Source organism: Cervus elaphus, chromosome 30 (assembly GCF_910594005.1).
Source record: "Cervus elaphus chromosome 30, mCerEla1.1, whole genome shotgun sequence".
NCBI classification, from domain to species: Eukaryota; Metazoa; Chordata; class Mammalia; order Artiodactyla; family Cervidae; genus Cervus; species Cervus elaphus.
Genome location: NC_057844.1, coordinates 26,705,021 through 26,726,911, shown reverse-complemented (window position 1 = coordinate 26,726,911; position 21,891 = coordinate 26,705,021). Strand labels below are relative to the sequence as shown.

Sequence of the window (21,891 nt, the reverse complement as noted above, 5' to 3'; positions counted from 1 at the left end):
TTAAGGCCTCCCCAGACAGCCATTTTGCCTTTCTGCATTTCTTTTCCATGGGGATAGTCTTGATCCCTGTCTCCTGTACAATGTCACGAACCTCTGTCCATAGTTCATCAGGCACTCTATCAGATCTAGTCCCTTAAATCTATTTCTCACTTCCACTGTATAGTCATAAGGCATTTGATTTAGGTCATACCTGAATGGTCTAGTGGTTTCCCCTACTTTCCCTACTTTCTTCACTAAGGAGTTCATGATCTGAGCCACAGTCAGCTCCCGGTCTTGTTTTTGCTGACTGTATAGAGCTTCTCCATCTTTGGCTGCAAAGAATATAATCAATCTGATTTCGGTGTTGACCATCTAGTGATGTTCATATGTAGTCTTCCCTTGGAAGAGGGTGTTTGCTGTGACCAGTGTGTTCTCTTGGCAAAACTCTATTAGCCTTTACCCTGCTTCATTCTGTATTCCAAAGCCAAATTTGCCTGTTATTCTAGGTGTTTCTTGACTTCCTACTTTTGCATTCCAGTCCCCTATAATGAAAAGGACATCTTTTTTGGGTGTTAGTAGTCAAAGGTCTTGTAGGTCTTCATAGAACCGTTCAACTTCAGCTTCTTCAGCATTACTGGTTGGGGCATAGGCTTGGATTACCATGATATTGAAAGGTTTGCCTTGGTAACGAACAGAGATCATTCTGTCGTTTTTGCGATTGCATCCAAGCACTGCATTTCAGACTCTTTTGTTGACCATGGTGGCTACTCCATTTCTTCTAAGGGATTCCTGCCCACAGTAGTAGATATAATGGTCATCTGAGTTAAATTCACCCATTCCAGTCCATTTTAGTTCGCTGATTCCTAGAATGTCGATGTTCACTCTTGCCATCTCCTGTTTGACCACTTCCAATTTGCCTTGATTCATGGACCTAACATTCCAGGTTCCTATGCAATATTGCTCTTTACTGCATCGAACCTTGCTTCTATCACCAGTCACATCCACAGCTGGGTATTGTTTTTGCTTTGGCTCCATCCCTTTATTCTTTCTGGAGTTATTTTTCCACTGATCTCCATTAGCATACTGGGCACCTACTGACCTGGGGATTTCCTTTTTCAGTATCCTATCATTTTGCCTTTTCATACTGTTCATGGGGTTCTCAAGGCAAGAATACTGAAGTGGTTTGCCATTTCCTTCTCCAGTGGACCACATTCTGTCAGACCTCTCCACCATGATCTGTTCGTCTTGGGTGGACCCACACATCATGGCTTAGTTTCATTGAGTTAGAAAAGACTGTGGTCCTGTGATCAGATTGGCTAGTTTTCTGTGATTATGGTTTTAGTGTGTCTGCCCTCTGATGCCCTCTCGCAACACCTACCGTCTTACTTGGTTTTCTCTCACATTGGACTTGGGGGATCTCTTCACAGCTCCTCCATCAAAGCGCAGCCACTGCTCCTTACCTTGGACAAGTGGTATCCCCTCACGACCGCCCCTCCTGACCTTGAACGTGGAGTAGCTCCTCTTGGCCCTCCTGTGCCCATGCAGCCGCCACTCCTTGGACGTGGAGTTCATCAATTTACCCACCCCCTAAATTCGTGAAACTCAACTTTGAAAAAAAGAAACAAAACACTAAGATCATGGTGTACAGCCCCATAACTTCATGGCAAATAGAAGGGGAAACAATGAAATCAGTGACTGATTTTATTTTGTTGGGCTCCAAAATCACTGCAGACCATGACTTGCAGCCATAACATTAAAAGATGATTGCTCCTTGAAAGGAAAGATAGGACAAACCTAGAAGGCATATTAAAACCAAACATCACTCTGCTGACAAAGATCCATATGGTCAGGGCTATAGTTTTTCCATTAGTCATATAAGGATGTGAGAGTTGGACCATAAAAAAGGCTGTGCTTAATTGCTTCAGTCATGTCTGACTCTTGGCAACACTGTGAACTGTAGCCCTCCAGGCTTGTCTGTCCATGGGATTTTCCAGGCAAGAATATGGGAGTGGGTTGCCATTTCCTCCTCTACGGTATCTTCCCAACTCAGGGATTGAACCTGTATATCTTACATCTCCTGCATTGGCAGGCAGATTCTTTACTACTAGCGCCACCTGGGAAGCCCTAAAAAAGGCTGAGCACTGAAAAATTGCTTTCGAATTGTGGTGTTGGAGAAGACTCTTGAGAGTCCCTTGGACAGCAAGATCAAACCAGTCAATCCTAAAGGAAAATCAACTCTGAATATTCATTGCTGAAGCTGAAACTCCTCAATACTTTGGCTGCCACAGGGAAGAGCTGACTCTTTGGAAAATACTCGGATACTGGGAAAGATTGAAGGCAAAAGGAGAAAGGGATGACAGAGGATGAGATGGTTAGATAGCATCACTGATCCAATGGAAATGAATTTGAGCAAATTCCAGGAAATAGTATAGGCTAGAGGAGCCTGGTGTACTGCAGCCCATGGGGTCACAGAGTCAGAGATGACTTAGTGACTGAACACCACCACCACCTCCTTTGTCTCTGGCAAACCGTCTGTCTGTTCTCTGTATCTGTGAGCTTGCTGTTTGTTCATTTATTCATTCATTTATTTGTTTGTTTTTCTTTTAGGTACCACACACAAGTGATATCATATAATATTTAACTTTTGCCTGTCTTACTTATTTTACTTCTCATAATGCTCTTAAGGCCCATGCACGTTGTTGTAAATGGCAAGATACCATACTTTCTTTTTTTTTTTTTTTTAAAAGAGTTTGTTAACAAGATTTTTATTATTTTTTTCTAACTCACCAATTACTTAGGAAACTAGTAAGAGTTTGTTTGTTTTTTTTCCTTTATTTTTATATGGAATTTAGAAAGATGGTAACAAGAACCCTATACAGAAAAAGAGACACAGATGTATAGAACAGACTTTTGGACTCTGTGGGAGAAGTCAAGGGTGGGATGATCTGAGAGAATAGCATTGAAACATGTATATTTTCAAGTGTGAAACAGATCGCCGGTCCAGGTTGGATACATGAGACAAGTGCTCAGGGCTGGTGCACTGGGATGACCCAGAGGGATGGGATGGGGAGGGAGGTGGGGGGGGGGGATCGGGATGGGGAACACGTGTAAATCCGTGGCTGATTCATGTCAATGTATGGCAAAAACCACTACAATAGTGTAAAGTAATTAGACTCCAACTAATAAAGATAGCATACTTTCTTTATGACTAACATTCCAGTGTACATATATCCCACTTTTTCTTTGTTCATTTATTTATCCTTGGATGTGAACACCCTTGTTACTCTCTGCCTTTCTATACATCCTCACCAACATTTATTATCTCTTGTTTTTCTGATAATACTCTTCATTGTGGTTTTGATTTGTGTTTCTCTCATGGTTAATGCCTTTGAGTACCTTTTCATGTACCTTTGGGGGTATCTATTTTGCATCTTCTTCAGAAAAAAATATATGTGTTCACATCTTCTGCCTGTATTTGAAATGAATTGTTTCTTTGCTATTGAGTTGTGTGAGTTACTTATATTTTGTATATTAACCCCTTATCAGATATATGATTTGCAGATATTCTCTCCTAGTTTGGTAGGTTTCCTTTTCTTTTTTTTTTTTTTTTTTTTGATAGTTTCCTTTGTTGCTGTGCAGAAGCTTTGTAGTTTGGTGTAGTCCCACTTGTTAATATTTGCTTTTGTTGTTAATATTTGCTTTTGTTGTCTTTGCTTTGATGTCAAATTTTTTAAAAAGTCCTTAAGGTAGCCTCTACTAAGAGCATATGTTGCTCTTTTTTCCAGTTGCTATTCCCATCCTTTACATATTGCTTTTCTTGGTATATTATCATCAGTATAAGGACACATCACTTCTCTACCGGATTGTCCTACAGTTTGCTTTTATCTTATCCAGCTCCTGTAGTCTTCACTTATTTGGTCAGCTTCCCCAGTGCTTCAGTGTTCTGTATACTCTTCTTCCAAATTCCCTCGATTAAATAATTTTATTTCTATAAGTTAGCTCTTTTGTTTACTCCTCTAAAATAATAGCGCTTTTGATATTTGGTTCACAAAATAGGTCAAAATTCTAACAGATTTGTTAAATTTCACTCTAAAAAGGTGTTAAAAACATAAATGTTGGGATTGACATATACACTTTGCTATATTTAAAATAGATAACTAATAAGGACTTACTGTATAGCACAGGAAACTCTTCTCAATGCTCCATAATGACCTATTGGGAAGACTGTATTAAAAAAAAAGTGGACGTGTAGTAGAAACTAATACAACATTTTAAATCAACTATACTACAGTAATTAATTAGATGTTAAACATGTTGACCATTTATGATTTTACTGACATACATATTAAAGTATTTATTTTACAATACTAAAGCCATCAGTGAAGGAGGCAATTACATGAATTTTATATTGCCAGTAGTTAACTCATATATTTATTAAAATGTTTTTAAAAGAATTTTTTGTTTCAATTTCCTGTTATAATTGTCACCTATTCTTTAGTACATTAGGAATTGAAATAGAGTCTTTGATTCAGGTATATTTTAATTTGCCTGTTACCTCTATCTTGTATGAATCTGTGAATTATAAAAGTGATTAAATTAGGAAACACTGAGATGAGAGATAATGTTCTACACCCCATTTAATTGAGAAGATAGTGAAAGATCTGATCCAAAATAGTGACATTTTCTTAGTTTATGTCTAATATTCAAATATATAGACATGCATACATTTAAAAAGTAAAGGTACCACCCATAGCGACATACACACAGTTTTCATTTTTCATGCTGCTCCTGTCTTCTGGCTTGCTAATAATGAACAATTTGCATCCAGGTTCAAGTTAGTAAGACTCTTTCAGAAAACTGTAGATAACTGGCTAAATTTGTCCTGACATGTTTGATCTGCAGTCAGTTCAGTTCAGTCGCTCAGTTGTGTCTGACTCTTTGTGACCCCCATGGATTGAAGCACTCCAGGCCTCCCTGTCCATCACCAGCTCCACGAGCTTGCTCAGACTCATGACCATCAAGTCGGTGATGCCATCCAAGCATTCTCATCCTCTGTCGTCCCCTTCTCCTCCTACCTTCAATCTTTCCCAGCATCAGGGTTTTTTCCAGTGAGTCAGTTATTTGCATCACGTGGCCAAAGTATTAGAGTTTCAGCTTCAACATCAGTCCTTTCAGTGAAAATTCAGGACTGATTTCCTTTAGAATTGACTGGTTTGGTATCCTCACAATCCAAGGGACTTGGAAGAGTCTTCTCCAACACCACAGTTCAAAAGCATCCATTCTTCAGTGCTCAGCCTTCTCTGTGGTCCAACTCTCACATGCATACATGACTACTGGAAAAACCATAGCTTTGACTAGACCTCTGTTGGCAAAGTAATGTCTCTGCTTTTAGTATGCTGTCTAGGTTTGTCATAGCTTTTCTTCCAAGGAGCAAGTGTCTTTTAATTTCATGGCTGCAGTCACCATCTGCAGTGATTTTGGAGCCCGTGAAAAGAAAGTCTGTCACTGTTTCCATTGTTTCCACATTTATTTGCCATATAGTGATGGGATACTAATAAGTGATTTTTGCAAAGGTTAAATTTATCATTGTCAGTTTCATACACCTGCAGAGAAATTTTAACTGTTTCTAACAATACTTTTCTTATTGCAGTTAGTACATCTTTATTTCTTGTCCTTCATTTAAAGTGGTAACATGACCTTTTCTTCTGGGTTTTGACATGGCTATTGTGATTTTTTGTGGAATAGCATCAATATCACTATCTCGATACACTTTTTGTAATAAAGACATATTTTTGTGAATAAACTCTTTTTAGTCTCAACTGATAGCCTTGTTTCTATATTAATAGTTCATGTGCTGGGCACTGTTTACTTCTATACATGCTTTTGAAAGTGTTAACAAGAAAAATTTAAATTTATGTTATGAATTATTGAAGTAAAAGCCTATTTACATTTAATACCATCTGACCTTATAATATCTTAATAAAATTATTTTATATATAATCAAAATTTTAGTAAAAATGATAACATGAAGATTTGAGTGTGTTTATTAGCATAATAAACTGTAACTCATAGAGCTGAGGTGAGAATAACAGAATAATGCCACTGACAAATACCCAGCACATGGAAATGTCACAACAAATCACTTATCTTAAATTTTTCTGTTCTTTAAAACTTGAGATTTTTATTATGTTTCATTTAAACCACTACAATATTGTAAAGTAATTAGCCTCCAACTAATAAAAATAAATGAAATAATAATAATAAAGAGTGTTTAACTTAAGTTTTATTTTTTCAGAGCACCTTCAAGTTTAAGTCTGAAAGTGATATTCATTTAGCAGAACATCATAAACAGGTTCTGTATGATGGGAAACTTGCAAGTAGTATTGCATTTACATATAATGCTAAAGCCACTGATGCTCAACTATGCCTGGAATCATCACCAAAGGAAAACGCATCGATCTTTGTGCATTCCCCACATGCTCTTATGCTCCAGGTGGGTGAATAGTAGCTTAGTCTTAATGTTCTCATCAACACTGTGTCTTTATTTTACATTTTATAGGTTGCTCGCCTGTAAATCTCCAGTTCCTCTTTGTTTTTCTTTTTTGGTCTTCTAGTTCTTTGAATGGTGTTTTTGCCTTCTGCATTTTATTTGGCAATATAGTTTACCTTGGACTTGTCTCCTTAGTAGGAAATCTGTCTTTTCTGTTGTATTATATGTTTCTTATCCTTTGAAATAAAATCAGTGAATTCGTAAATAGCTAAATGTAAATATAAAAATACTTTGGTATAAGAATGTGTAACTCCTTAACATAAAAATTACTTGAGTGCTTTTATATCTATTAATAGCATCTCTTATTTTAAAATATATTTTGATTTAGACACTCATATTTTCAGTGTAAAAATCTCTCAACTTAAGCTTTAAATTTAAGTGATTATCAAAATATTTCAAACTGTTATTTTAAATGTGTATAAAATTATATAATTTTTATTTAAAATTTTAAAAATAGATTTTAAAATATCTATTTTATTTAATTTTCTTACAAAGTTATTTGAAACAAGGAAAGTGTGATAACATGCTTTAGAAAATTTAATAAACATTTTTGTTTTTGAACATAGGATGTAAAAGCTATAGTTACACATTCAATTCATAGTGCAATTCATTCAATTGGAGGGATTCAAGTGCTTTTCCCACTTTTTGCACAACTAGACAACCGGCAACTCAATGACAGTCAAGTGGAAACCACTGTCTGGTAAGTTTTCTTTCAATATGTAACTTATGGTGTCTTTTAATTCTTTAGATTATGCATGGTGCCCTTCGTGCTATGTAAATATATTATAATACTGGTTTTTATTCTTAAAATGCTAATAACGTTTCTTTAGGATTAAGGCAGATATATTTACGCAAAGTAAAAAAAGTTGACAGATTTTCTAAGCACAAAGGAGTGACTTCCTTGATAAGAAACAAAAAAATTCTTACTAGGTATAGCATAGTGATTATAATATGAAGTAGGAAAAGTGTCAGTCCTGGCCTTTCACTTTGCAAATGAATGCTCATTGTTTGAATTGTTGGTGAAATCCTGTCAGATTAAACAAAATTACTAGGGTAAAGTTTATTCTCAAGAATAGTATTTAATAACAGTTATATAATTTATATCCTAAATATTAGTATTATTCTATAATGCTAGTATCCTAATACTAGTACTATATTAATTGAAATTAGCTTTTTTTCTTATGTTTGAGAACCTAACTCTAACCAGTGGCATATCCATATTTTATATATTCAGAATTTTCTAATTAGATTTATTTCAAGTGCAATTTTTATAGCTTCTTTTTTTTAAATTAAAAAAAATACCTCATGTATTAAACTCCAATTTAACCTTATTTCTTAGAATCATTTATGGCATAAGTTAAATGTGAATTACACAAATAGATTAACTATTTCTGTATATGTTTGGAGAATTTAAAGGGAAAGTTATATAAGTAAACATTAATTTAGTTTACTAAACAGTAACATAGAAATGCTTCGTTAATAAGTACACATATACATGAGATTCTTTATGGATCATCCAATTTTGAATTGATAGAAAAACTAGTGAATGAAATTAAGATGGGAAAAATTTAAAATTCTTGAAATGTAAAATGATTTTTCATATTAATTATTTAAATTATCTATTAACAAACTTCTGTCTTAATATTGCTCATAATATTGTCCCTGTATTGGGATCATCTTTATGTAAATTATGAATCTAAATATAAATCTGACCTGTATATTTACATAACTCAACTCTCAGCCATGGGTCATGCTTTTTTTCTTTTTTTTTAAATATCAGTATAATGTAATGGTTAGCATTTGATGTGAAATGAATCTGGAGGCCATGTCCTGCTGAGGTATTACTTTGTTATGAGATATTCAGTCATTTCATTGAGAGGCAGATCAGCTTAGTTGAAAAATGAAACTTTAAATCCCAGTCCTAATTTAAATGCAGATGTTTTCTTTATCATCTAAGTGAACTAGCACACATTATGATCAGTAATTTAAAACCTAGTAAGTACTATGGAAAGAAGTTAGAGGTGAAATAGCAATTAGAAAACTTCATGTGTAATTTAAATATATCTTATGAATTAATATTATGTCCATAATTATTTTAACCTAAAATATAGTGATTTGCTTCATGCAGAAATATTAGAAAGACTATGCAGTTTGAATGTTACACCTGAAATGATTACAATAATTTATATTATTGAATAGTTGTAAAATCTCAGTGCTAAAACTATAGTTAACAGGTATCTGGTCCATTCATCCAAGGACCAGGACCAAGGACATGATTATTTGTCATATCCTGTTTTCAAAACTCATTTTAGCATTTATATTATATTTTTATATTTAAATTGTATTTATTTTATAACAGATAAAAGGCAGTATAAAGGATCAGCTTTCTGATTTTCATTTGGATTTGTTTTTAGTCCTTCTATATCATTCATGTTAATTTTTTCATGCAATAACTTTAATTTTTTCAGTGATATATATGTTCTTAGTTTATGGCCAATTAAAAAAGTATAATAAGAAATGTATCACTTTCCATTTCAGTAATAATACATACCTGTTTGGGGTATGTATTTCAACCCTCCCCTGTGGTTCACTTATGTGCTATTTTGAATTCTTATCTAATAGTTTTTTTACTTCAAAGCTCTTGATGTCTGAGGTTGGCTTTTGGACGTTTGTGTGTATCAGTAATGCAGTCTTTTATTATATTTAAAGTTTGGAGGGCCACCATTTTGGTGGTGATACTTTCAGTTTTTAAAATGTTGAAAAAAATTTTAAAATGGAACATTCCCCTCTACTTGAAGAACATAAATTGTTAGCTTTAGGGCAAGGATTGATAGAATTCCTTAATTTTGGGTTTTATCTTAAATTCATATATATGAATGAGAATTTAAAATAGGATATGTTATCTTATTTTTAATTAACTTTAAACTTCTAGATGAGTAGGGATAGCTTTCCATAAGGTGCCAATGGTAAAGAACCCGCCTGCCAATGCAGGAGACATAAAGAGATGTGGGTTCTATCCTTAAGTTGGGATGATCCCCTGGAGGAGGGCATGGCAACCTACTCCAGTATTCCTGCCTGGAGAATCCCGTGCACAGAGGTTCCCGGCTGGCTACAGGCCGTAGCATCACACAGAGTTGGACACGACTGAAACAACTTAGCACACATGCAGGCACACACAGATGGATGAGAGTCTATCTGAACTTTAAAAATCTTCAACAAAATTTTATATATGCCTATTTTAGAAAATGTTTTTTTGTATAATAAATATATGCCCCAAATTGCTTATATTTTCTAATTCTTGACTACTTTTTGGATAAATTGAGCCAAGCTCTGAAATAAGTTAATTCTTTGCCTTTTATGTTTCGAGCTAAAACATCTTAGTTTCATGCACTTTCCTCCACTCAGTAGCCTGGTTTATAAAGCATTTTATTATTTATATAGGTCTCACTTCTATTGACACTATAATTTATTATTGTTCTAATCATTGATGAGTTTTACTGTATATATTGAGGTCTTAATATTAAAATAATTTATTCAAGAAATTATTTTCTAGAGCCTTTAAAAATAGGCTTTGTATGTACAGGAGAAATTTTATGACTTTGTTTTATCATGAAGGCTACATGTTATAGTTGTTAACTAGTGTGGACGTTCAGGTTAGAAAAACTTGAATTCAAACCCCGAGTTTGTTTATTATTATTGCCATCTGACAAAAAATGGTCCACTGGAAAAGGGAATGGCAAACCACTCCACTATTGAATCAAGAACTCCATGATTAGTATGAAAGGGCAAAAAGATATGACATTGGAAGATGAGCCCCCCAGGTTGATAGGTGTCCAGTATGCTACTGGGTAAGATCAGAGAAATAGCTCCAAAAATAAGGAAGAGGCTGCGCAGAAATGGAAATGATATTCAGTTGTGGCTGTGTCTGGTAGTGAAAGTAAGGTCCGATGCTGTAAAGAATAATATTTCATAGGAACCTGGACTGTTAGGTCCATGAATCAAGGTAAATTGGATGTGATTAAGGAGGAGACAGAGAAGCCTGGTGGGCTACAGTCTGTAGGGTGGCAAAGGGTTGGACCCGACTGAAGCAACTGAGCATACAGCATACAAGTAGGAGATGGAAAGAGCGAACATCTACATGTTAGAAATCAGTGAACTAAAATGGAACAGAATGGACAAATTTAATTCAGATGACCATTATATCTACTACTGTGAGCAAGAATCCCGTAGAAGAAATGGAGTACCCTCATGTCTACAAAGAGTCCAAAATGCATTACTTGGGTGCAACCTCAAAAATGACAAATGCTCTCGGTTCTCTCAATTTGTTTCAAAGGCAAACCGTGCAGCATCACAGTAATCCAAGTCTCTGCCCCAACCACAGAGGCTGAAGGAGCTGAAGTTGAACAGCTCTTTGAAGACCTACAAGACCTTCTAGAACTAACATCAAAAAAAGATGTCCATTTAATTATAGGGAGTTAGAATGCAAAAATATGCAGTCAAAGAGATACCTGGAGTAACAGACAGGCTTGGCCTTGGACTACAAAATGAAGCAGGACAAACGCTAACAAGAGTTTTGCCAAGAGAACACATTGGTCGTAGCAAACACCCTGTTCCAATAGCAAAAGCGATGATTCTACACGTGAACGTCACCAGATGGTCAGTACTGAAATCAGATTATGTTCTTGCAGTCAAAGATGGAGAATCTCTATACAGTCAGCAAAACAAGACCTGGAAGTGACTGTGGCTCAGATCATCAGCTCCATATTGCAAATTTCAGGCTTAAATTGAAGAAAGTAGGGAAAACCTCCAGTGTATGACCTAAATCAAATCACTTATGATTATACAGTGGAGGTGACAAGTAGATTCAAGGGATTAGATCTGGCAGACAGAGTGCCTGAAAAACTATGGACAGAGGTTCATAGCATTGTACAGGAGGTGGTGACCTAAACCATCCCCAAGAAAAAGAAACGCAGGAGGGCAAAATGGTTTTCTGAGGAGGCCTTACAAATAGAAAGAAGAGAAGCGAAAGGCAAAGGAGAAAGGGAAAGATATACCTAACTGAAGAGAGTTCCAGAGACCAGCAAGGAAAGAGAAGAAAGCCTTCTTAAGTGAACAATATAAAGAAATAGAGGAAAACAACAGAATGGAAGAGACTAGAGATCTCTTCAAGAAAATTGGAGATACTGAAGGGACACTTCATGCAAAGATGGGCACAATAAAGGACAGAAACAGCAAAGCCCTAACAGGAGCAGAAGAGATTAAGAAGAGGTGGCAAGAATACACAGAACTATACAAAAAGGTCTTACTGGATAGCCAAGACAGTGTGGTCACTCACCCAGAGCCAGCCATCCTAGAGTGTGCAGTCAAATTGGCCTTAGAAAACATTACTCGAACAAAGTTAGTGAAAGTGATGGAATTCCAGCTGAGCTATTTCAAATCCTAAAAGATGATGCTGTTAAAGTGCTGCACTCAATATGCCAGCAAATCTGGAAAACTCAGCAGTGGCCACAGGACTGGAGAAGATCAGTTTTCATTCTAATCCCAAAGAAAGGCAGTGCCATAGAATTCAAACTATTGTACAATTGTGGTCATCTCACATGTGTGCAAGGTGATGCTTAAAATCATTCAAGCTAGGCATCAATAGTACATGAACCAGGATCTTTTAACTGTAAAAGCTGAATTTACAAAAGGCAGAGGAAGCAAAGATCAAATTGCCAATATCCTTTGAATCATAGAAAAGCAAGGGAATTCCAGAAAAAAATCTACTTCTGCTTCATTGACTACAGTAAAGCCTTTGACTGTGTGGATCACAACACACTGTGAAAAATTCTTCAATTCTGGGAATACCAGACTACCTTACCTGCCTCCTGAGAAACCTCTATGCAGGTCAACAAGGAACAGTTAGAACCAGACATGGAACAGCAGAGTGGTTCCAAATAGGGAAAGGAGTACATCAAGGCTGTATATTGTCATCCTGCTTATTTAACTTATATGCAGAGTACATCATGCGAAATGCCAGGCTGGATGAAAGCACAGACTGGAATCAAGATTACCAGGAGAAATACCAACAACCTCGGATATGCAGATGATACCACTTTAATGGCAGAAAGCTAAGAGGAACTAAAAAGCCTCTTGATGAGGGTAGAAGAGGAGAGTAAAAAGGCTGGCTTAATACTCAACTTTCAAAAACTAAGATCATGGCATCCTGTCCCATCATTTCATGGAAATAGATGGGAGGAAAAGTAGAAACAGTGTCAAATTTTATTTTCTTTGGCTCAAAGAGCACTGCACATGATGACTGCAGCCATGAAATTAGAAGATCCTTACTCCTTGGAAGGAGAGCTGTGACAAACCTAAACCTAGACAGAGTATTAAAAAGCAAAGACAATTTGCCAACAAAGTTCTGTATATTTAAAGCTAATTTTTCCAGTTGTCATGTATGGATGTGAGAGTTGGACCATAAAGGAGGTGAGTGCAGAAGAATTGATATTTTTGAGTGTGGTGCTGGAGAAGACTCTTGAGAGTCCCTTGGACAGCAAGGAGATCAAACCAGTCAATCCTAAAGGAAATCAGTGCTGAATATTCATTGGAAGGACTGATGCTGAAGCTGCAATACTTTGGCCACCTGATGTGAAGAGCTAACTCATTGGAAAAGACCCTGATGCTGGGACAAATTGAGGGCAGTAGGACAAAGCGGCCCCAGAGGATGAGATGGTTGGATGGCATTACTGAGTTTGATCAAACTCTGGGAGATAGTGAAGGACAGGGAAGCCTGGGGTGCTGTAGTCCGTAGGGTCTAAAAGTGTCAGACGTGACTTAGGGACTGAAGAAGAACAACAACAGCAACAATGATTATTTTAAAAAGTGTTTATTGGCATATAATTGCTTTGCAGTGCTGTGTTATATAGCATTTATTATTAATACAACTTTGAGTGTGTTATCTATTTTGTTCTTTAGTTTCTACCATTATATAATTAGAATAATAATAGCTCACTAGATTATTAAATTAAATGCAATAAAATACATAGATTGATACAATAGGCACTGAATATATGCTGGGTTTGTTATTCGGATGACAGTGGGTTATTTAAGATTATCCTAATACTACAGTTTTATATTTAAAATATATTTCATCAAGCATAGAGATTGGTTGTTATGGTAGGAGCCATATTATTTTCTGTTTGAGCTGTTCTACCAATGACGTTATTTACAATGGAAAATTACTTATTTAAGTGATGAAGGAGGACTCATACTTTGAATTTCAGTTGTAGTGATTAAAACTGATTGTGAACTGTTTATCCATTTTCTAGGTATAGTGGTTTAAAAGTGAGGAATGTGTTAACCCATGTTTGGAAGCCAATACCAAATTATAAAACACCTACAAGGATTTGAGATGGTGTTCTTTAGCTGGTTTTTAGATTTTGTAGCTACCCCATTAGCATCCCCATTAAATATCCAATAGTAAGAGTTTTCACTGCTTTTTCTTTTGACAGATAGTTTAGCCTTTATCATGAAAGAAACAAAAAGTGAACCAAAAATGTGATAAATGATAGCTTTTGAAAACACATACAGTATTTTTAATGTGATTTTTTTGACTAAGTCATCTAGGCAAAGTTGTTATAATGATTCCATCCTATTCATAATGATTCTCAATCTTCACCTTGAGTAACTCTGCCGGTGATGAAAGCTATTTGGAAGTTTTTTCATTTCTCATGGATTAATAATGTTTATATTGGACTTTTCAATCCCATTCTGTCAAGCGGTCGTTGAGAGCAATAATTAACAAATTGCCTTTCACTAAACATTTAGTAAATACTTATCTAATGAGTAATTAATAAACAAATGTTTAATAAATGATTTCAAGAAGTATAACTCTAATCTTGAAATAGTCATGGGTTCTGTATTTTGTGTGTTAACGAAGAGTCTGTTTATTAGAAATACCATTTTCCTTTGATTTGAATGATCATATATCAAGACATTAACTATTAATGTCCTGTCTTCTCTGACTTAGCCCCCAGCCTCTTTTTTTGAGTACATGTTACTGAATTCTATAGATGATAGAAAGCAAAACAAATCTTCCCCATTTGTTTGACTTAGCAATAATGTGTTCTGAAAAACTACCTGTTTACTGGCACAAGATATAAGTAGGATTTTGTATATCAAAGGATTAAAAATACACTGAGTAGTTCTTTTTAGAGACAGTGTTGTGCATCTTTTGTTGTTAGGGCAGAATAAGGCTCAAACTTGTATTCTGTTTTGAACTCTCTCTTCTTAGTGCTGGGGCTATCTGAGGGTGTGTAGTACTAACACAAAACATTTATGAGTGCTTACTGTGTGCCATTAGATGTTTATATTATCTCATTTAATCCTCTCTGCTGATAAGGGAGAGAAGAATTTCATACCTGTTAAAGGTCACAGAAATTAAGTGGCAGATTAGGACCAGAATTACAATTCTGAAAGCCTGATTCTGGAACTCTCACTCTGAACTGCCATGATTAACTCTTAAGAATCACCTTTGCAAGGTGTGGAGTGATTTTAGTAATGTGGCCTTTATCTGATAGTAATATGAATTAAGGTAAGACAGAATATATAAAATATCTATCACAAGGAGCCTCTGGTATATAGTAAGCATTATTGAGTTTTATTTCCTCAGAGAATAGTAGGTAGTCTATTTTATGTGATGCAATTTTGTGTTACTAAAATGTATTTTAATGCTATTTTTAACTGACAAATTTTATAAACTAAAAACCAACCACAAGTGATCATGTAAATGAATTCTTGTAATTCTTATAATAAATATTTTTATCAGAAAAGTGTTCTTTCTCTTTCTAGTTATAATACAGGTTGTTTAATAGACTGTTTGATCGAATATAAGCTATAAAAAATTTAGCAAATCCCATAAAGCATTTGTGTCAATGATCTTATAATTAAGAATACTCTTGTATTTATGACTCGTTTGTTTAGTGGGTGTAAATCGATTTTTTTCCCTAAAAACTATCTTGCTAGCCAAAGATATTCCAGTAATATTCTTAAATTTTATAGCCCCTTTAATAATTGAGTTTTCATTTTGAAGTCCTGATTAACATCATTGTCATATATAAACTAACAAAATTACCGGAAAGTTTTAGCATTTCAGTGTCTTAACAACCTAAATTTCCACTTTCACTTCAAAATGACATAAAAATTCTTTGTCCATGTTTTCTGGTTTTTAGTTCAGGGAAAAGTGCCTATTATACACATAATATCAAATATTTCTCCATATGTTTCACTGGAACTGACATAAAAAATGAATTGTGCGTGCTTTCTGTAGGCTAAAGAAGTGAAATCAGTTCTTCTTTGTAATGGTTCTGTCCTTTATGGAGGTTGTTGTTTGTATATGTAGAATATAATTATCATCATTTTGGTTTCCAGAAGTATTTAAACATTTAAAACTCTGTATCTGTAGAATTATCTTCTGTATGTTTTTTAGGAATTTATATATCTTTCACTTCTTTATATGCATATTTGCAATTTTGGCTTTTTTTTTTTAAGTTTATAAAACTGGTAATGAAAGTGTTCTTTGAAGCAAAACAGACTCAGAAAATATCTTTGATGTATGTATACCACTACTGGGGCTTCCCATATGGCACAGTAGTAAAGAACGTACCTGGCAGTGCAGGAGACTGAAGTTCAAACCTGGGTCGGGAAGATCCTCTAGAGAAGGAAATGGAACCCACTCCAGGATTCTTGCCTGGGAAGTCCCATGAACATAGGAGCTTGGTGGGCTACAGTCCACGAGGTTGCAAAAGAGTTGGACATGACTTAGTGACGAAACAATAGCAACAACAACACACACACCCCTATTACTATTAAAGGAGGAAAACCAAATAATTTGTTTAGTGAGATTTAAGTAAAATGAAATGGAATTTACATTGAATTCATTGTAGAAATTAATCTGTAAATAAAAATTAAAATACAGTATTCTGCCTGAAACATAGGAAAATTATAGTGTGATGTTCAAATAGCCTTTTCTTCTTTGTCAGCAAAGTTTTTTTGCTCAGTGGATCCTTTACAGAAGATATCTGGTAATACAGTTTGTAGTACATCTAACAGTTTAATGGGCTTGTCAGCTATCAACAAAAAAGGACATTTTGTTTATTTCAGACTTATGATGTCTGATTACATTCACTTTTCAAATAAGCTTTTTTTGTATAGTCCATTTTAAAGTGTTTTCCATAAATGGTCACTTTTCGACAATAATTCCTTCATAAAAAGTTTCCTTTACATTTACTGAAACTTGTTTTTAGTGCTATCTTACATTGTGCTGTTTTAATTTACAACACATAATTTTGCTTTGTGAATTTTTCCTGCCATAAAGGAAGGCTTCTGCTTTATCTTTGACCAAAAACAAACAAAGAAAGGCATTGTTTTGGCAAAGGAATGAAGTACAAATTATTAATTTCAGGAATTTTGGTAACCAGTCACATCTTTATGCATTTGTTGCCTTGATTTTCTTCTAGTTTGCGTATCCACATTCTCTGTCCTTCAATGTTTTAATATTTTCTAACTGAAGATGTTATTTTATGCATGGAATAATAGCATTTATTTATTTCAGTTTTTATATGTCTTTACATTGCTTCTGAAATAAGGTAAATTGTTTCATTCATTTTGATATTATGATATTCATACTGTCTAAAACTAACATAAGTATCACTAGCTTTTCTGAGAAAAATTACCATATGCCTGAATATTCACAGTTCATACTCAGAAGCACAGAATATTTCTGGTGGAAACTGTGTGTAAATCTCCCAAGTGTTTCTGCTGTCTTCCTGTTCCCTCCTGCGGATATGATGACCTTTAGGTGCAATGAGTGGAATCTTTAATAAAATAATTAATAAGGTGTCATCAGGACATTCTAATTAATTTAGTATTGTAACTTTATTGACTTTTATTTTATTCTGTTTCTGGATTCATGGTCTTATTACCTGGATGGAAAACACCCAGAGGTTTTTCTCTAGCATCCTTATATTTAGGCTCATATACCCCAAACCATGAGGAAGTTATCTCAGACTGAACCTCCTTCAAATAAAAGCTCATAACCTGTTCTTCATTTTCTCTTACTTTTGAAATTCTTTTTATTTTTAAGTTGATTTTTATTTTTGTTATTTTTTAGAGAAATTCAGGTTTATAATAAAATTGAAAGGAAGTAGCAGAGATGATTCTTCATTAACTCCCTTTCTTCACAAATACATACCCTCCCCTATAATCGGTGTCAGTCACCAAAATCTTAATATCTTTTTTAAAAAGGATGAATATATTTTGATAGATCATAATCACTTAAACTCTGTATTTAAGACCTCATTCTTGGTGTCATATATTTTATAGGTTTGAAAAAAGTATAATGCCATATAGACATCATTATAATATCATAAAAAGTATGTTCACTTCCCTAAATGTATTTTTTGTTTTACCCTTTCAAATGTCCCCAGGCAGCTACTGATCTTTTTATGGTCTTCATAATTTTGCCTTTTCCAGAATGTCATATAATTGAAATCATGTAGTGTGCAACTGTTTCAGATTATCCTGTTTCACTTAGTAATATGCAATTAAAGTGCCTCCATATCTTTTCATGGTTTGATAGCTCATTTATTTTTAGCACTGAATATATATTCGTCTAAATGTATCACAGTTTATTTTTCCATTCATCTGCTGAAGGCCATCTTTGTTGCTTCTGAGTTTTTGCAATTAAAAATAAAGCTTCTGTAAATATCCGTGTGCATGTTTTAGTGTATACATACGTTTTCAACACCTTTGGGTAGATACAAAGGATCGTAATTGCTGGATTACCTGGTAGAAGTATGTTTAGTCCCATAAAAAACCTCCAAACTCTTCCAAAATGTCTGTACCATTTCATTCCCACCAGCAATGAATGAACTAATAGATTATTAGTTCCTGGAGTTGTTTTTTTTTTATTAGTTATTTTAGATTTTTAAAATAGATAATCATACTGTTTGTGAACAAAAACAGTTTTGTGTTTTCTTTCCCAATTTGTAAATGTTTTGTTTCCTTTTCTTGTCTTATCATATTAGCAAAGACTTCCAGTGTAGTGTTGATAAGGGATGGTGAGAGGGGACATCCTTACTTTCTTTTTGATCTTAGTGGGAAAATTGAATTTTTCATCATTAAATGCATTACCTGTAGGTTTTTTATAGTCTTTATCAAGTTGAGAAAGTTTCCCTTTATTCCTAGTTCCCTGAGAGTTTTTATCATGAATGGCTGTTGGATTGGGTCCAGTGCTTTTCCTACATCCATAGATATGAACTTGAGAATTTTTTTTGGCATAGTGCTGTAATGGGTGATTGTTGGTGGTGGTGTTTAGTCGCTAAGTTGTGTCTGACTCTTTTGTGACCCTGTAGACTATAGCACACCAGGCTCCTCTGTCATGGGATTTCCCTTGCAAAGATACTGGAGTGAGTTGCCATTTTCTTCTCCAGAGGATCTTCCCGACCCAGGTATCAAACTTGAGTTTCCTGCATTGGAACCATGTTCTTTACCACTGAGCCACCAGGGACGCTTTGTAATGAGTGTTGGATGACATAAAATGATTTTTTAATCTTGAGCCAGTCTTGCATACTTTGAATAAATCTCATTTGCTTATGGTGTATAATTCTTTCATCTTGTTTAAATTCAATTTGGTCAGGTTTTGTTGAGAATTTTCACATATCTGTTCATGGGAGATATTGGTCTATAATGTACTTATTATGACTGTCTAGTTTTGGTTTGAGTGATGGTTTTTCATTTAATAGTTTTTCCTAACTCATTCTAGTTTTTCATATAATGAGTTAAGAAAATAGTTCCTCTGCTTCCATGCTCTGAAAAAGCTGTAGAGAACTGGTATAATTTCTTCCTTAGTGTTAGGTAGAATTCACCAATGAACCTATCTGGGATTGGTGATTTCTGCTTATTAATTGTTGATTCAGTTTTTTTTTTAATAGATGAAGGTATGTTCAAAATGTTTATTTCTTCTTGTGTGACTTTTGGCAGATGTATCTGAATTTTGTTTAGGTTTTCAAATCTGTCAGCATAAAACTGCTCACACTTTCTTTTATTGTTATTTTGATTTTCATGAGATGTGTGGCTATGTTTCTTCTTTTATTTCTAATACTAGTATTTCTTTTTTTTTTCTGCTAGTTTGGCCAGAGGCTTATCAATTTTATTGATCTTTTTAAAGAATCAGCTTTTGCTTTAATTGATTTCCTATTTTCAATTTCTTTGATTTATATTCTGATTCTTATTATTTATTTTTACTGCTTACTTTGAATTGAATTTACTCTCTTTTTTTGTAGCTTATTAAATTAGAAATTTATATTGTTGATTTTAGGTCTTTTTTTTAATATATTAAAAAAAAAATTACCTCATTCCAGAGGTCTGAACACCCCTGTTTCAACATGCAAAAGTGTTGTTTTCCTTCCATACCACCAAGAAATTCTCTGTGACACCAGCTGAGTATTGTATAATTTAACTCAGTTCTGACACTCAAATCTGGCATAGCATCAGATCCCACAGGTTAAGGGCTCAGTCTCACAGGACTTACTTTCTTCACTTTAGTTGCCAGTTGCAAGTCACCAGCTGACTATAGATTGTAGGTTCTGATGGCCTCCTCCTTGGACTTCAGATGCCAATTGCAAGTCCAAGTCGTTACTAGTACTTCTCACTGACTGGCCATAAACTGGAAGTTCAACCATCCCATCCTTGAATTCTGTTACTTTGTTAGAGTGGTTCACAGAGCTTAGGAAAACATTTTATTTACTGGATGGAGAAGGCAATGGCACCCCACTCCAGTCCTCTTGCCTGGAAAATCCCATGGATGGAGGAGCCTGGTGGGCTGCAGTCCATGAGGTCGCGAAGAGTCGGACGCGACTGAGCAACTTCACTTTCACTTTTCACTTCTATGCATTGGAGAAGGAAATGGCAACCCACTCCAGTGTTCTTGCCTGGAGAATCCCAGGGATGGGGTCGCACAGAGTTGGACACGACTGAAGTGACTTAGCAGTAGCAGTAGCACTAGTGTATTATAAAAAGATGATAAAGGATACAGATGGACATCCAAATGGAAGAGATGCACAGGGCAAGCTGTGTGGAAAGGACACAGAGCATTCATTCCCTCTCCAGATGTTCCAGACTTTTAGCACCTTCTTTTATTCACATACCTGGCATCTCTCCCAGCCTTGTTCTTTTTTTTTTTAAGTGGTGGCTTCATTATATAGGCATCACTGATTAAATCATTGACTGTTGATGATTGAACTCAGTCTCCAGCTCTTCTGCCCTCCCTGGAGGTAAATAGGTAGGAGGAGGGAGGGACTGGACTGAAAGTTCCAAACCTCTGATTATATGGTTGGTTGTGTTGGCAACTAGCTTTCATCCTTAAGTAAATTCTAAAGGTCACTTCAGTAACATGACAAAAGACACCTTTGTTGCTCCCCTCCGTTAAGAAATTTAAAGGGAGCTTTGTGTCAGAGCTCTGTGTCAGAAATGGGGGTCAGGAACAAATAGATATTTCTTATTAAAATCACAGTATCACAGCATTCAATGCTATACATTTCCCAGGAATCATTGCTTTCATTTTATTCCACAAATTTTGATAGGTCGTATTTTCATTTTCATTTCTTCATTCAAAATATTTTTAATATCTCTCAAGGTTTCTTGACTCATGTTTTATTTAGAAGTGTGTTGTTTAATGTTCACATTATGGGATTTTACATTTGTCTTTCTGTTTAAGGTCTTTCTGGTTTCTAGTTAATTTCATTGTGATCTGAGAGTAGACTGTGTAATTTCCATCATTTTAAATTTATTAGATGTGTTTCGTTTCCCCGAATGCAGTCTGTCTTAGTGAATGTTCTGTGTGAGCTTGAGAGAAATGTTTATTCTGCTGTGGTTGAATGAAGTAGGATATAGTTGTCAGTTATCTCCAGCTGTTTGTTTATTCTTGTGTTCAACTAAGTCATAACCGATTTTCTAACCACAAGTTGTCCTTTTCTGAGATAGGGATGTTGAAATCTCCAACTATGATAACGATTTCATCTATTTCTCCTTATTATATCAGTTTTTGTTTCACATAGTTTTAGACACTGTTGTTAGGTATATACACTTTAGGTGTTGTCTTCTTAGAAAATTGACTCTGTTATCATTGGGTAATGCTGTTCATAATCTCTGATACTTTCCTGCCCCTGAAGTCTTTTCTGTCTAAAACTAAAATAGGTACTCTTACTTTTGTTTGGTTGGTTTTTATCAAAGGTGCAAAATCTCCCTAAAGGAGGAAGGATAGTTGTATGCTAAAAATGAATCTTGACTACAACCTCACACCTTAATAAAAACTAACTCAA

General features: G+C 34.9%; 1 protein-coding gene across 10 annotated transcripts in view; it reads left to right on the top strand.

Moving 5' to 3' along the window:
- Positions 1–21,891, top strand: part of NBEA (neurobeachin) — a 646,246-nt gene that overhangs the window by 135,868 nt on the left and 488,487 nt on the right. For 9 of the 10 annotated variants that reach the window (XM_043891765.1, XM_043891767.1, XM_043891768.1 and 6 more), the window contains exons 9-10: positions 6,275–6,472; positions 7,096–7,229. In XM_043891765.1, coding sequence (XP_043747700.1) covers positions 6,275–6,472; positions 7,096–7,229 — 332 coding nt within the window. Of the gene's footprint in view, positions 1–6,274; positions 6,473–7,095; positions 7,230–21,891 lie in introns of those variants that run through there. The other variant, XM_043891766.1, reaches the window with a different exon arrangement.